The sequence below is a fragment of the Cynocephalus volans genome, chromosome 11 (assembly GCF_027409185.1).
Source record: "Cynocephalus volans isolate mCynVol1 chromosome 11, mCynVol1.pri, whole genome shotgun sequence".
Lineage (NCBI taxonomy): Eukaryota > Metazoa > Chordata > Mammalia > Dermoptera > Cynocephalidae > Cynocephalus > Cynocephalus volans.
The window spans coordinates 111,805,973-111,823,955 of record NC_084470.1 but is presented as its reverse complement, the minus strand read 5'-3'; the positions used below and the strand labels follow the sequence as shown (position 1 = coordinate 111,823,955).

General features: G+C 39.7%; 1 protein-coding gene across 1 annotated transcript in view; it reads right to left on the bottom strand.

The window, feature by feature from the left end:
* The window catches only part of PTPN14 (protein tyrosine phosphatase non-receptor type 14), a 166,193-nt gene that overhangs the window by 83,231 nt on the left and 64,979 nt on the right, over positions 1 to 17,983 (bottom strand). Inside the window, exon 3 of the mRNA XM_063113722.1 lies at positions 6,888 to 7,057. Within this exon, the coding sequence (XP_062969792.1) occupies positions 6,888 to 7,057 (170 nt within the window). The remainder of the gene's footprint in view (positions 1 to 6,887; positions 7,058 to 17,983) is intronic.

The following is a 17,983-nucleotide window of genomic DNA, read 5'->3' as shown; positions in this document are numbered from 1 at the left end:
AGTATAACATGAGGAATTCCTAGCGAAGGATCTAGACAAGCCAATCAATCAGCTTTCCTAGAGGAAATTAAATCGACTTTACACAATCTCCCCACTCTCTGCAAGGAGCAGATCCAGGAGTAGAAATGGTTACCAAGGCCAGGCTTCTATTTTCATTTTTTCATGGACAGCGAAAATTTTATTTTTGTTCTCCTGAGGGTTTTTAAAGTTTACTTTTTCTCTTTGATAATGCTCATAGCTGCACTCACTCCACCCATACCTAAGAGCAAATCACAAGGTACAATAGAACGAGCAGGGGTGGATGAACAGACATAGAAGTACGAGGAGTTGGGGGCTGCCCTGGGCAAAGCTGGCTACTCAATTTGTAGAGTCTAGTGCAAAAAGAAAACGCACAATTCATTCAAAAATTAAGAATTTCAAGATGGCAACAGCAGACTGGTAAATGAAGCATTTAATGAACCTTTCTAAGCGTGGGGACCTGAGCAACTAACTGCATAGGTCACTGCCCTGGTCCTGGTGACACCTCACCAAAGAGCAAGGACAGAGCCTTCTCTAGGAAGTAAATAGGGTCAGCAATGTAAGCTTTAAGGGCAAATTCAAATAAATCTCTAATAAATCAAATACATGGAAATGAAATAAAAGCTGCTTGGAGAAACAGCTTTTTGGTGGTGTTGAGAACAGTTCATTCTTACACTACCAATGATTAGCAAAATGTCTAATATCAATGGGTACTTAAAGGCTGAAATGAAAACAATGCAAATAGCAACTTAACATTTTAATCAACTCATCTTTTGAGAAAGCAATTCTTGCCTCCAAAGTCATGGTTATTATAGACAGCCATCTTTCTCTCTCATATATATATATGCATTAACCTCACAGAATGTTTGACATTAGATCCCAGGATCAACCGCATCTTAAAATATCTAAATTATCTGGCAGGAACAACTCTGTTCTCAGTAATCAACACAGAGAGAACAAGTTCCCATTCACCAGTTGGAGCTGCCCAGGAGGAAGATTTGCCGTGCTCAGCAAATTATATTATCCACGGGGAATTCATGCTGAATCTTAAGTCTGATTTGAAGGGAGTCTCTATTTCCCAGCCCACGGATAAACTTTAAATATCCATTAAAATGACATTTCAAAATAATAAAAGAACTAAAAAAGCCAGAGGAATAAAATAAAGGGTGTTGTAAAAGGAAATGGAAACACTACCATAATTAGAGCTTTTAAAAGAGACACTTTAAACACTGGTTGAACAGACTTACAGTAGCACACAAGGCAGGCTGCAAGATTCTAAGCGGGGAAAGCACTGGGATTTACAAGAAAGGAAAGTGAAAAAAGCTTTTGTAAGGTCACTGGAACTACTTCCTGACAGCTAAACACACACACACACCCTGAAACACCATTTTAACCCTTATGGAGATAGAGAATGTCACCTAATCTGGCTTTGCCATCAATATGCTACTGGCCCAAATGTGTACTGGAAGAAAAGGGGTTCCCTATCATAGTCTAAAAATGTAATAATCTAACTTCCTTGTCACTCACATTACAAAGGAAAAAAAAAGTGCTTACCACCTTCTTTCTGGTACCTAAACAGCACAGCTTTAAGTGTGGGCATTTATTCCCAGTAGGTTGAAAGACAACTTATCCAGTTAGTTCTTCCCAGAAAGGAACTACCTTTAACAGTGAAGAATGTCCATGTGGAGAAAAAGTATTTGTAAAATCCTTCTGGTAATAACTGCTCAGCAGTTTTACCAGTAGACTCGATGATAGCCTTGTAGTCTAGAGCTCTGGAGGAGTTGGGAGATGCACAACAAACACTGACCCTACGAGTCGGGGAGGCCCACAGTGGCTGAGAAGTACAGAGAACCCAGAGGCAGCACCCACTAGATGGAGGGTACGTGGAGCAGGTCCCATGGACCTGGAGTCTGCTCCAGATGTGCAACCGTGCTCTCAGACGGCGCTTGGCAGGGAGAGAGCCTGGGTTGACTACAACAGAAGTTGCACTACGGTGATTGTGTGCAGAGCTCACCACTAACAGGGTGGACAGCCCCACCCGAACAGTGAAGCTACAGACACGTCCTGGAAAAGGAGGAAATGTTATCTGACCTCATTAGGAAATTAGAAGCTCCTCTGCACTATGCAAACATGCCATTCAGCAGTGAGTAACGCAAAGACAAATATGTTTTGGTAAAAAGAAAAATGCCCCAGAATTAAAAGCTTCAGAAACCATGCGTGCATTCAGCAACTTAAACTTTGAAGCCTAAATTCACTCTTCAAAAGTTACTTTTTCTTTTAAAAGTTTTCTCCTTAAAACTAAAAAAACTAAAGAAGACTTGGAAAAACCCCAGACCTAAACTAAAAGCTGTGATCTTGGCCAGCAGTTTTCTGGCTTCCCCTGGCTATTATTAAGTATCCTTCTGTTTGACTAAGAATTTCTCCACCTCTCACAAACCATCTTTTTTCTTTTTGGGTCCAGAAAAATCTGAAAACCATGTGTTTATAATGAGCCTGTTGCTATGCAAATCATTAAAACACATTACAAAAATCTTTCCTCGGAGTCAGGAGAACATAATAGGGAAAAATGAACTGCTAGCAAGAGTCCCCCTGCTGAAGAGAAAGGCTGGCAGAAAGAAATATGAGAAGCAGAGCAAAATGGAAAAAATTATGGTGGCCCTATCCCTTCAGTCATTTTAACCAAAGGAGGAAAACTAACATTTTTAAAGCCCCAAGGTAATACATCTTACACTTTGGAATGGGGTTAACAAACCCAGTGGTTCTTAATCTCTTTAATTCTTATGGTTTCATGACTCATTCCACATCTGTCTATCAGTGTGTCCTTCTTTTCACCAGTTTTTTCACACTTCTATAATAAAATCAAGGGAGGTTTTCCCCTTTTATTTGCACTCCTATGTATAATTCTCCCTTTGATATCTTTTGTCTTTGCATTCAGTTATCACCCGAAGGAAGGACCTGAATTGTCCATTTTTCCTCCAGCACAATCACAGTATCTTGGCACGTTTCCCTCACTTATGAAGAGACTTGCTTCTCAAGTCAGCAGATGAGATGATTCTCAGTGTATCAAATTAATGTCAGTAAAGCAGTGCTTCCCAATTTTCTAATTCTAAACAATTTGGGCTTGATAATTTTAATAAAGTCAGTCACCTTATTAAACAGTTTGCAATCAACATCATTCTTGAGCTGTTGTTGTGTTATTCTGAACACACTATTAACCTCCAAGTTTCCAAAGGCAAGATTGTCTGGGGACAAGAAATGAACTAAACACCTTTAAAATACATTCTTCCTTTTACACCGAAGTGTCTTGGTGTCTATATGGGTTCATATACACATGAAAAAACCCACAGAATTAATTCTAGACTCTGTCCTTATGCAGAGAGAAGAAACGGCTGGTCGTGACTAATGCTATAGAACCTGTTTTACTCTCAAACAGAAGTAGCCAAACCAATGCAAACATGTGTTGGGTGAAAACAAGTTTGGTTGGCTCCAGACAAAGGCTTATTTTTTAAGCACAGATGGTTGAACGGTTGCCTCCTCCAAAGGGCTGCCAGCAAATGAAAGACAGATTTCTATTTCTAATCTATGCAAATATCTTACTCTGCAGGGCATCACAAAGACTAACTGTTTTGTGTCAGACACTGCAGATCCCAGGTGCTCTGGGAGATGCCAGAGCCCATCTCCACCTGAGACGCCTGGTAACCAGGATAACAGCGGATGACTGGAGAGTTAGTCATTAACTCGCACCTAATGAATGTTGTTGGGGCCTTCTGTGAAACATTCCTCTGGAATCCCGCCCCACCACCACTGCTTCCCCTTGGCTGCTCGGCCTGCAAGCCAGTTTCAATATTTGGTTTGGACCTCAGATGCTTCTAAAGCCTCCGAAGAAGGCTCAGATTCCCAAAGGCTTCTGATGACTGTCAGTACCATTCTTCACCTTGAATTCAGCTCATCTACTCATCTCTAACACAAAACCCCCCAAAACTTAAGCACTTAAAAATGCTATTCTGTCCAAACCCGGTCTCCTTTATATTCCAGCCCATACGCCTACAAGCATGGCACATCTTGCTGAACCATACCTGGGTGATTGCTGGTGGCTCTCAACCTTCCCAAGTATATGTAATTCCCCTTGTCTTTTCTTTCTCCCGCTACCAACTTTCCTTTCTTTTCTTACAACCCTTTTTTCTCTTATTTCTCCATCTCCCAGCTTGTCTTTCACTTGCTCTGACACCCCTTAGTACATTCCAGTTTTATGGCCCCTTCGGGGCAACAAAAATTTCTGCAATGCTGGAAAAAAAAAAAAAAAAAAAAAACCCACATATACACACAACTCCTCATGGTAACCCAATGCCTCATTTTAAACATCCTTTGCCATAAAGAGCAGGTTATACCTAAAATCTCCATAGCTTAGTTCCAGTGTTTAAATCTAAAAATATCCTTCAAAATTTTAAATTTTTTCTTTGTTAGTTTTTCTGATCAAATGACAGTAACAGAGTTTGCTTCAAAATCCTGTGTTGGAAAACACTTCTTTCCCTCCTTTATCTTAAATGAACCAGGTTAAATGAATAAATTCTAAAGAAAAAGGAAAGAAAGACCCTTCCTAACCATGCTCAATAATAACAACTACCAAAACTTCTTACTCTGTACCTCAATTTTGAGATTTAAGCTTTTTTGATTTTGCTCATGAATGCAAATATTGACAGTCGAATATTGCAGCTTTAAGTTTACTTGCCTGGAAAATCTAAAACTATAAAAGAGTTTTAGAGATTAACTAATTCATTGATTCCCAAGTTTGGATGAGTATCAAAACCACCTGCAGAGTGCTGTTTATTTTAAACAATATATCCTCCTGATTCCCAGCCCTAGACATTCTAATTCAGACTTCTGGTAGAGCTCCAGCATTCATATTTATAATAAATGCTCCAGGTAATTTTAACACAGCAAGCCCTGGTCTGTTTGAAAACCATAGATTTATTCCAACATCCTACCCAATATGGTGCCTCCTCTACAAGACACCACACAGGCTCTCCAGTCTACGATATATTTCCAGATACTAGGGCTCTCACCTAAGTCTTGGTGTTCCATTTTTATATGGTTTTAGTTATTAGAAACTGTGTTCTTATGTGGAGCCAAATAGCAAAGTCTTTCAGCTCCTTGAACTTTACTTATTGTAGGCCCTAATTTTGTAACCCAGCACTAACACAGCTTTCTCCGTCCCACAGGAGTCTTCAAATATCTAAAGGTACCTACTGTGCCCCTGCAAGACTTCATTTTTCTAAGCTTAAACAACGCTTTTTCTTTAACTTCATAAAGCACAACTTCTGAGTCCCTCACCATTTCAAATGCTCTTCTTCAACAACAACAGAGCTTACAGAAAAAGTCTGTCTGGAGTAACACCACTTCATTTTTCCTATAGAGTGAAATTTTTTTAATATGCACTGATTCATATAGTCCATTTTTCACTCTTGTCACTCACTGTCTTGCCTTTAATGGTCTGAGAGACAAGAATCAGCTAGTACTTCTTAACCTAACACTGTGTTCCTGGCACTGTGTAAAGCCCCTGAGGAGGATTCAAGAAGAGCCAGCAGAAATTGTCCCAGTTTGAGGAGTTAATAGGAAGGACTTGGAAAAGTGAAATAACTTGAAAAGAGCACAGAATAGTATACAACAGAGTGCTTCAAATGAGCATCACGTGAAAGACCGAACGTTAGGTTTGTGGGTCAGGCTGTGAGCTAATTCATGGCCTTTGTTTGCAGACACATCATCTATTTAACAACAGTTTTTTTGGTTTTTTTTTTCCTGACTGGTAAGGGGATCGCAACCTTCAGCACGGTGTGGTCTGCACCACGCTCAGCCAGTGAGCGCACCGGCCATCCCTATATAGGATCTGAACTCACGGCCTCAGCGCTCCCAGCGCCACACTCTCCCGAGTGATCCATGCGACTGGCCCTAACAACAGTTTTTGATTTCTTTTAAAAAGCAACTACTACCTTAAAATATATACAAAAATTTCAAGTGCCTCCATATTTCAGGTTTTCAAAATCCAAAAAACTACACAAGTGAGAATAACTAGAATACTGTTCCTTCTTGTAAGCATGTCACCAGCTTAGCTTCCCACACACTCCAAATGCCAAGATCCAAGGAAAAGGTGAAAAGTAGGTTTATCCAATTCCCTTCCCTACAGGAAATATCCACTTGATGAGGAGACTCTCCAGGTATTTTAATGGGAAATTCTTACCAGTAAGTGAACTGTATACTAACACCAACCATAACGTACTTTTCCTTCACGGAACTGTAGACTATCAGAATTTTATGAACTTACACAAATCCCTCACTTTACAGGTGAGAGGGGAAAATAACACTTCAAAGATGGTGGGTGGTTTCTCCAAGGTTGAGCAGGGTGGAACCAACATCCAGGTTTCCTCTCCATGGTTGCTCCCTGTCCCCTCTCACTTACCCGGGACAACCCAAATTCCTGCCCTCCCAACATTTTCTTCCTTAACTTTACCCCCATCATTAGTTACCTTCCCAATCTTCAAATCCAAAGTCTGATAGTACTTTTTGTTTGGAGGCATTTTGAGGAAAAGAGTGGACAAAACAGCATTAGATGGCTAATTTTTTATTAAATTCTAGCATACCTAATTTACCCACAATCTTCAACCAGTATTTCTAGGCTGCTAGACACAAAGTTCCACCTGGCTCAGGATCAACCACCAAGGCTAGCAACTAGTAAACAATCCCCAACTACCCGCCCTCTTCCCCCACTATACACACACAAACACACACAACTAAATCAACCAGCTCACCTACTTCACTGGAAGCCTCAATCAGTCCACACCCTTACACAGAACACAGGGGGAAAATGCACCTACCTTGTGGCCTCTTGCCGAAGCCAAGACACATTTGGCACATAGAACATGACTCCAAAGAAAAGCAGAGGCTCATTAGCGAATTTGTCCAGATGTTTCTTGAGAGGCTTCTCCAGCTCCACCCATCGTGCTTGCTGGCTCTTGCTGAGAAACCAAAGGCCAAAGTAGTGCGTCTGCATAAAAAGGTAAAATAGCATGAGTTCACACTTACCACAAGTATCCCAAGACCACACAGGAAACAAGACTCAAGCACCCTGCATTACCTTCAGTTCCCTAGCCCGTGCACAAGGATCCAGCTTTTACTTTCCAACTTTGGGACAAATTAAAAGAAACCATGTCCACACAATACCGTAACCTCCACTGAGTTACCAGATGAAGTATTCATACCCACTGTTGCTGTTTGTGCACGTGGGCACCTGGGTTAGGTAAGGGGTCATGCAGGGTAGGGACAGAGCTGACTTTTTCCCTAAGACCTGAAGGCCGACTTTCCTCTGTGTCTTTTGAATGCCTCATGATCCCACATGGAGCATGCTGGCAAAGGCTAACACAGTTCTTGCACCTGCTACAAAGTAACTTACTGCTCCATTCCTAGGAAAAAATCTTGTGCCAACTGAAAGCTTCTGCACTGTAGAATATTTTCATACAGTACCAGATTTTAACTAAAAATGTATTCACTCTTTTTGGGCTTTAATGAAGTACATTAAAAAGCTTCGTCCTCTACCACTTTATTATACATGAACTGCAGCAAATCTCTCCCCATATCAAGCTTTGAGAGTGGAAGGATCTTCTCTTTCCAGCTGCCACAAGAGCCTCTGGTGGCTGTTCTTGGCAGATTACGGTGGGATTTGACAGATGAAAGTGAGATTTTTCACCCTTAGACTTGAAGCCTCAACCAGTTTAGTTTTGAACAGCATGCTAAATGATTAAAACAGGTACTTTTATGCACCCAATCCTGTCTTTATATTAATTCATGCTAGGATTTCAGGATTAGCACAACAATCACCAAAAAATAGATCACTCCTTTTGAAGATTCTTTCATATTTCAATTATAGCCTAGAATGGTTTACAGCACACCTGTAAATCTGCCTTCAAAAGAATGCTTTCATTACAATGTTTAATTTCCAAAGGCATTCTCGTGCTGATGCTCCCGCTCCAGCTGGCTGCCCCTCCATGCTACACAGATCAATCCCTGCCAAGACCCCACCAAAATCTCTAATGAGGCTTTGACTGTGACTTTACTAGAAAACCAGATGTGTCCTTGCCTACATAGAGCTGCAGATCCAGATGCTTTAAAGGATATTTTAAATGGATTTACTTTCAGATGGGAGCAATAATTTGACTAGCTTTCCTCCACAATGTTCCAAAGGGCAAGTTCACATCAGAAATCAGTGCATTTCTCAAGCAACGAAATGGCAACAAGCAGAGCCAAGGTTGTATTTCTATCAACTTAGACAATCTTGCTTGAGTGGATTCTGACCCTATTGTTCATTTCCTAGTTTCAGTGAGCCAGTAATTGTTCTGATGTGAGTGATAACATGGAAAAACTGAAATGTGGCTGAACAGAAAGAAAATGGGCCTGCAAGTCAGTTCATCTCCCAGCTTTTGCACTCACTGTCTCAGTAACTTTGCACAAAGTACTGAGCCTGCCAGACTCGCAGAGCTTTTGCATCTATAAAATGGGGATGTTGATTAATACTCTCACCTGCAGGCTGTAAGGAGTATAAATGGGATCCTGCCTGTCAATCATGAGCATGGCACATGGTAAGTAACTACGTCATAAACGGTGCCTTTCTGTCACTGCTGCTGCTGTGTGGCTACTGCTACTGTTGCTACCATCGTCATCATCACCATCACTAGTAAATGGAAGCAGGCAAGCAAGCCTCACGAATCTTTTCTATCAGCACTATTGGCATCGCTTTGAACCAAACAACTAGACAATATTGCTTATAACAGAATATCTATAAAGAAAAAAAAATTAGAAAACAGGGGTTATTTGGCAGTGAATGAGAAAAGCAGACAAAAGTAGAAGTTGGAATAAATAACATAAATACCTAAAAGTTATAAGAAAAAAAAATCACAAAGCAGTGCCTCCCCTAAGAATTTCTATAGAGTCTCATTACAGGTGTTAATGCGACACAGGAACAGCATGCTGATGCTGGCTCCCAGGATCTATGATGTACGTTGAGGCTAACCTTAAATTAAAATGAACTAATCTGAGTACTTAATTCAATGAACTTGTTTGAAAATGGTCCAAGGCAGTTCTGCATTGTCCTGATTCCTTCATGGAGCACAGTGCCATATAGGGGTATTCCTCCGTACTTTGGTTGACAGGAGTGAGTCTGCATATAATAAATGAGGTAATATATATAAACTGCTATGTAACAATTACTATAGTTGGAAAAGAGCCCTTTTATGAGCATGGGTGGAAGAAGGGACAGAAAGCTTCACAACTGCTTAACAGAATAATCATGATTTATTATCTTTCACTAAAAGTAATTTTGCCATTTGGGAGATATTTTTAAGGTCCACACTTCATCCATATTACAACATTCACTCAAATTAGTAACATTCAAATTACAGCAGGTCCACAATAACTATATAAACATTCTATAATCAATTTTGAAAAAAAATAAAAATTTTCTTGTTCCTATGCCTTGAAGGCCAATATTTTAAATCTCCTTTTCTCATCCCCACGCATCTAGATCACTAAACCAGACCTAATCTCCCCTCCAAAAAGACACCCAGATAAAGAATATTCCATGCAGTACACATATGTGAACATGTGCACATGCATGCACACAAATGCACTACAGATGCATACACAGATACAAACACACTGCTCCACACACATGCTCACGCATATACTCACACGTGTTGAAAAGAAGGATGATGGGGTACAAGAGAAATCATAGTAAGGTAATAATTTTGAGCCATAATTAATATTATAGAGCTAAATAACAAAGCAAACCATTTCTAATGGAAAAACCTAATTAATGGCATAAGATTTTTTTTTTTTTGCTACAATACAGCATTTTCCAGAGGACACAGTGTATTTGAGAGTGACTCACCATGCAATTGTCTAATGAAATAATTACATAACTTCTCAAGAAATGGGGTTTACAGTGCGGGTAGAATTGTGGAAAGCAGATCGTCTGGAGGACAGTTTCTATACTCATGGCCAGAACATCCTAATTTTAGAAAGTGCTGAATCCAGTTATCTATCAGGAAAGAAAGTCCATTTATGAGATCCCCATCCCCAGACTATTTTTGAAGCTATGCCCAAAGTAACCTTCTCACCCTACTTCTCTCATTCTTCCTCTAGCTATTCCTACTCTGGAGTAGAAAGACCCTGTCTCAAAGTTCTTATGCTGCTCTGCTCAAGTCTGCAATTCAGAGCAAACTTATTCTGCCATGTCTATACAGTGCTTCACAGGAAACGGAATCACAGTCTAAGCACTCACCTCAACTAGCATGTGCACCCATCAACTTGTGTATTATCCAAGGGACGATTAATCCCATCCAGCCCAGCTGAGAGCACACCAGGCCTGTTCATAACTGACATGCCAATTTAAACTCTAGCTCAATTTTGGAAGCTGAGCTTCACTGCTAAACATTGCCACGTGGTTGAGGAAAATGTAGTGGATGACTGCAAATAGAAACCTCCGTGACAAAAGGATCCCATCATACTACCTGAGTAAATGCCTGAGATACTTGTTTTGTTTATGTCCGAGGCAGCAAACGTAAGCCAGGCCCATCTAATCCTCATGATACCTCTGAGTGAGGTGCAAATCCCATTTTATTCTCTAGTCTTCTTAAGAAAACTACGCACACAGCTCTGGTGCCACAAGTTCTGAAATGAGTTTATTGCAACAATGAGAAAAGACAGAAGAACTAGCTCCCGGGGATAGGAACCACATCTCTGAACCAGTTATTTAAAATGTGCTACGATGGAATGATGTAGGAGAAGCCACACTACAATGTCACTTTTATGGGAGTAATTTCTTGGTTTATTTACTTTGAGGTTTTACATTTTAACAGAGGATGCATAAATGTATGCATGTACTCAAAAATCTGCTAGTTTCTTAACTAGGAGATTGGTGTCTGAATACTTAAGTGTCAATGTGTCCACCTTTGGTATTATGAAAAGATTCTAGGGAATAAAAACCCTTAAAAATAATTTCTGGGACAGGTGGTAAATGGGAAATCTCTGTACTTCTGCTCAATCTGGTTGTAAACCTAAAATTGCCCTAAAGAAATAGTCTATTAAAAAAATAGTTTCGGATGTTTTTGATTTGTCCATTCATTTTTTTGTAAAGAGATGGTGTTTTCTACCACATTAGCTATTAACAGAAGATTTTTTTAAGGGTTTGTTTTTCCAGTTTTTTAACCAATGGCACAGCTTTAATGGTAACTATTTGTAAGGGTTACAGACACAGTCTTGTCAATTACTGGGATTAAACCTACGATCTTATCTCAAGCATTTTGAAGAGTTAATCATCCAGAAGCAAAAGTTTAACATATCTTCCATTAAGTTGTAATAAGGCTGCCTGTCTTACTCAGTATGTCAGTGGTAAATTTAGAAATAAAGTTGGTATGCCTCCACATAAAATATATAAGAGTTACACAAAAGCATGAAAAGTTTCACTGAGGCATGGAAAATTCTTCCAGAGATGACTACAAGGAGACTCTGAAACAGCACTTCGTGAAATTACATTCCAACAGCTTTGGAAAATAAACCACTGTACATCAGTTGGATAACTGTAAAAAACAACTTGGGTGCAATCAACCTCTCCTCTGGGTAGGTCTGGGATTTCTATAACTGACACGTCTGTAATTAACAACAGCACCATCCTCATTTTTCTAGCCAATCTCTACATAAAAGCACAGAAAAGGAAACTGCAGAGTAACATAGACCCAAGAAGAAAATCTCATAGCCAAGAAAAACCACTCTTCCGAGGCTACACGACTCATTCGTAATTCAAAAAGATGAAGACTTACAACTTAAGACTGAGAAATTATTTCACCTACAATCTCTACACCTAGAAAATGGAGTGGCTGATGTCATTTACATTACAGAACCGACACATAATCTTCCCAAAGACAAAGAGCAATACTAAATTCAAAGACCAGAAATCTTCCCCTAGCAGGCTACTATTTATTAGATTCTTAATCAGTGTTGATTATTTTAATCCTCTGCAAATATACACATATATGGATGTGGTTAAACAAGCTAAAAAACACAGCACAGTTCCACTATTATCTGAAAAGGCCAGGGAAGTGAGGTTGTCCATTTAACCAAGTACTCCCCAAATCATACATAAGTTACCAGCTGCCAAAAGATTAGCATAAAATCAAACCAGAGAAATACCCTTAATACAAGTTAACTTTCCTTTGATGAGAGGAAATGCATGTTAAGATTCTGTGCCGTTACAATCTGTAGCCATTATGAAAATAGAAAAAATGTGAAAAATTTCTACTGTTATTGATAGCTTTAGATAAATCAGCTTTTAGTAAAGATGAAAATACAAATTTACAAAAAGAAAATTAGAGGATAACCACCTACCCTAAGAAATGAGGATGATTTATTTCTTTGGTTTTGTTTTCTTAGGCTCCTTTAAAAACCAGGTCTCTCAATCTAGCCTTAAGAGAGACTCAAGAGTGATCAAATTCACCATTCTGCAGAGTGCTGGGTTTCTCAATGAAACAGAGGTTTTCTACCTCAAATAGTGGTTCCCTACCTCAAACAGAATTTGGCAATGAAGCAAAGAGTGTCACAGGCACGGTTGTTAAATCATTTATCCCTCCTCCACTTACTGTTTTTAAGTGAAAACTGAAAACTGGAGTCAAGATTATCCCTAAAGGAAATCATTCCAGCATATTTTTACATTTTGTTAGAATTCTTTATATTCATTATTACTATTAACATGGTCCTCCTTGCCTTTCTTAGAACAGCACTGTTTAGTTGAAATATAACGTACGCTGAATATTTAATTTTATACTTTCTAGTAGCTACATTTAAAAAGTAACAAAAGGTGAAATGACTTCTAATAAATTTTATTTAAAATGATATATTCAAAACATTACTGCAACCTTTAATCAATATGCAAGGGCACTTCAAAAATTTCATACACATATACACATACGTGGATGTGGAAAAATGGAATTAAAAGATGACATGAATCCTTCCATGAACTTTATGAAGACCCCTCATGAAAATAATTAATGAGATATTTCAACTCTTTTTCATACTAAGTCTTCAAAATCTGATTAAAACATCGTATAATGCACAACTCAGTTCAAACTAACCACATTTCAAGTGTTCAATAGCCACATCCATGTTGAATAGCACAAGCTTTAATAACTGTTAAGAAATTGAAAGACTTTGCTATTTTTGTGCAGTGTAAGGTCACAGTTTCTAGTGATTAAAGCTATCTAAAAATGGAACAAGCAAGGGTGACAGCCCAGTCTGTGGAAGTTTTATAGCATAGGCTGGATATCCTGTGTGATGTCTTACAAAGAAGACGGCCTCACTGAGTGTTTCCTGTGTGCCAGGAACTGTGTTACCATAGCAACTTTACAACACTAACTCTTTGAATCCTCCCAACAATGGGTCAATGGGTAGAGGTTCTCCATTTTACAGATGAGAAAACTGAGACACAGTGTAGTTAAGTGACTATCTACGATTACACAGCTAACAGCTGGCAGAGCCAGGATTCAAACTCAACCCATTTTGTCCAATCTCACATTCACAGCCTGTAAACTCTGCTGCACTGTGTATTTGTTTTTAAAACATGTTAATTAGTCTTAGGCAACACTGTTTTATCTATTTCTCTCTTAATCTAGGCCAGATTTTCAAACTGAGAAGGGGCTCCAGACTCTTCTGCAAACAGAATAGCTCCATTTTATACATCAATGCTTCATCTAATATTTCATTTAGTGAAATGGAAAAGGGTTCAATCCATTAATCCAGGTATGCTGTAACTATATGGTCAGAACTGTAATTTTCTGAGCCTCCTAAATTTCTTGAATATCTTCCTTAATAGCGTTCCAGCGAGAAACTTGTATCTAATTTTTTTCTGACTTTTAAAACAATTGAAAAAGATATTTTCCTAAGGAGTTCATTTTATTACCTCTTACCAGGGTTACTGTTACGTCCACTGGCATCTCTGTTCCTCTATTCCTCCCCTCCAATCACCATCCTTTTCTGTTATTGGGCTCTTTTCCTAATACAAATGGTGATCCAATAATATGTTGAACTTTCAAAAGGAGAGAACAGAACTGAGGATACCAGATGTGGGAAAGGGGATGGCGGGGAGGGTCAGGAGCGGGGAGCAAGAAATTAGTAAAGGGCCACAAAAACAATTACATTGTATAATGCTGAATATATTAATTATCCTGATCTGAGCATCACATATTGCACACAGGTAGTGATATTCAACTCTGTACCCGACAGATATGTACAATCAACTACATTACAATAAAAAAATATACATATGAAAGGTGATCATGTCTCACTCCTCCTTGGGGTCCTTTGATGATTTTCCATCTCACAGCAGTGTTTTATTCCCCAAACAATTCAAAAGAGTATTTACTAGAAGACTAAAATAATTGTGAAGCGCTGAGTGAAACACCTTCCTTCTTTGTTTCTTACTACAGAACTCAGGAGTGTCTGCCTAAGCGTCTCACCGCGGCCCCTTTCCTCCCACTACACACCTGTGGGAACTAGCACGGTGGAATAGCCTCACAACTTGCCAGCCCATCGGTGGCAGGTAGGTCACCCTGAGCCATGCTCTCCCCATCTGTAACATAGGGACAGCAGGAATAGTGACCTCACAAATTTATTTTGAGAATTAAATGAGTAGATCTACAGAAATGGCTCAGCACAGTCTGTGGCACATTAAAAGTGGGCCATTACTTTCATTATTCTTTGTGACATATTTTAGAAACACTGTCCTACAGGATCTAATTAATACTCCCTTGCCAGACACATCAAACCCTTCAAAAGCAGACACGAGCCTGCCCCTCTACAATCCCCTCCTCTACCCCCAACTTCCCTGTCATGAGCCCCTCCACACACTAACAGATCGATGCAAACTGAACTCTGTCCTTCCCTGAAAATTCCATGTTCTTTCCAGTTTCTGTATTTCGGCAAGAGCTGTTCCCTTTGCTTTATTTCTTGTTTGTCCTATTTTCCATCCTCTAGGGTTCCTGGGAGGAGGGACCCTATCATATTCAGCTTCCCCAGAGCTCGCCTGTGATTGCTGACCATACAAACGAGGCCTGGGCCCTTCTCAGTGTTGTGTTAACTGGCAGCACAGGAGGGCATTCAAAACAGATTTGATCCTTAAACAGTTTACCACACAGATACATGTCATTATACATTTGTCCAAACCCACAGGATGTACAACACCAAGAATGAACCCTGTTGTAAACTCTGGACTTTGGGTAATAATGATGTGTCAGTGTAGGTTCATCAATAACAAATGGACCACTGTGTGGGGGATGTTGACAATGGGGGACCCGGCTGTGCACATGTGGGGCAGCAGGTGTATGGGAAATCTCTGTACCTTCCTCTCAATTTTGCTGTGAACCTAAAATTGCTCCAAAATAAATAAAGTCTTTAAAATAAAGTCTATTTAAAAATTATCTAATAAAAGTGGCAAAACAATTATGTAGAATCAAAAATTAAATCAAAATTATTTTTTGAAAGTCTACCACACATCCCTTCCTAATATAAAACTACTATTAAATTTAGGATACACCTAAACTACTTCTAATGGCAAAGCCATTATCTGCTATAATCTGGTTTCCAGTCCTTCATAAGGACTCAGAATACTGTTTTATTTTAAAGTGATTTTCACCTCCTCCTCTAAAGCAACATCAGCTGTATCTGGAAAATAACGCAAGTGCAAGGTCAAGGTGTGAGAGCAACCCTGGTTCACCCCTCCTACTTCTGCTTTCGGGGGGGAGGGTGCATTTCTCCTCCAGGTGTGTATATGTGCAAATGAAGAACCAAGTGTTCGACTGCTCTGTCTCACCCTTTAATTCAAGAGTCTCTATTGGATTGATTAGCTAAAGGTCATGAGCTCAATGTTATCTGTCAGAGAATGAAAGCATAAAATTTTTTTAAAAAGTGATTTGTTCTAATGTGAATGCCCTCATTTAGGGCATGTCAAAATAAAGCCAGCATTAAACGCAAGCCCCACCTTGGCATTGTAACATCAATCACACTACAACACACACTTGACAGCAGAATCTGGACTGTACAGCTTTATCCTTTGTGACAATGTAGTTGTGAGATAATCCGGGGCTGACCTTTGCCCTCTCACTGAGACAAACAATAGTCTGCTGAAAGTAACTATTACCAGACACATCTCCAGACACCCCTCGCCTTTCACCACACACTCTAGCGCTACCTGGAGATGTGCAGAGATGCCTTTTCAGTGCCCAAGAATGCTGGCTGCTCTTTCACATTTTTGGATCTTTGAAATTCCTGTTGCCCCGAGCTAAGGATGGCCTTGCTTTTCTTTTCTACCTGCTGAAGTCCTATCTCCTTCAAGTCCTGGTTCAAAGAATGCAGACTCTGTTCATCTTTCACTGAGGCTTTTTCTCTCTGAGGCAGGGCCACAGTGTTCAGTGGTTCAGACTGTGCACTGCACAACTCGAAGGACAGCCACTGTCTTTCAGACCTGCCCCTGTATTCTATTTTAGCACGGATCACATTCAATCTTAAATGTTTACTTAAATGCTGGATTCCCCTTCTATTCTATGCATCTCTTGAAGACAAAATTGTATCTGATTTATCTTCATTTCACCAAGTCCTGAAACAGTGTCTGGCACAATGTAGTCACACAATATTTGCTTTAATAAAAAGTTGTTTTTTATGATTCTCAAATTTCAACAATTATACATTATTAGACACAGCACTCCATACGTTCTGTACAGTACCTCTTTTAATACTTACAACAGCCCTATCAGGTAAGCATCATTATTCCCATTTCACAGGTGGAAAACTGATGCCCAGAGAGGTTCAGTAACTTTTCCAAGGTCACTCAGCTAATAAGTGACAGAACCATAATTTGAACCCATGTCCAAGACTCCAAAGCCTGTGCTTGTAACTGCTTAACCACACGCTATAGTGTCTCCCCACCTCCCCACCAAAACTGGTGTGAAGATTATTTACTCTAATTTGAGTGACTGGAAGTACTCAAAAGTAAAACCACTGCGTATCTTTTTAGATGGTTTATAACTAAATTTTTTACAAGAATTTAGATGAGTCTCCTGCCCAATCAATCTACAGTGTTAAGATTTGTCCTTTACCCATGCACATATGCATATACATATTTAAATAAGTGTACGCTAATGTGCTACTAACAAGCAAAAGAAAGCCAGCTACCAGTCAACAAGGTCAGAACGATTCACAGTCTTATTTTATCATGTCAACTAACAAGCTACATGTATTTGTTGTCCAGGACAGTCTCCTGCCCAGGAACACAAATCTCATGGAAGACCTAATCGTTGAAAGCAAAGCACAGACACTAAGAACAGCAGGAGACAGAAGTATTCCAGGTGAAACAGTTCCCCAAAGAATACCAGCCAGCCCGTGGAGAACACCAGGAGGGAGGAAGACCTTCCCAGACCCTAGTTCCTTTATGAAGGTGGAGAGAGACCACACATGATCATTTCCAATGGTAACTGTCACCCCTCTTCTTTGTCACCTGACAGGGCCTATGACAATCACACAGCTTTTCTTCTCTTTCAGGAACGTTGTGGTCATTCTGCACTGAACACCATCCAACTGCCCCACGTCCCCACTAGCCGGCACGGCATATAGCTCTCAAGACACAAATGCTTCAGTGTAGATTTCTCACAAGTCTCTTGTCCTGAATGTCTGTAAGACTGAAAAAAGCAGGGATGCCTGTCATCAATGACATACTGCTCTCAGAGTCTCTTCTAAGGAGTGACAACGTGACCATCTAAATGCTCAACCCTGGGTTTGTTTAAGGCCCAAAGCAGTCTCACAGACAGTGCAAAGACAACCAGGGCCACAAGGAATCTTAAAAGAAACAAAACCCCTGTTTTACAAGTTCTCACAAAAC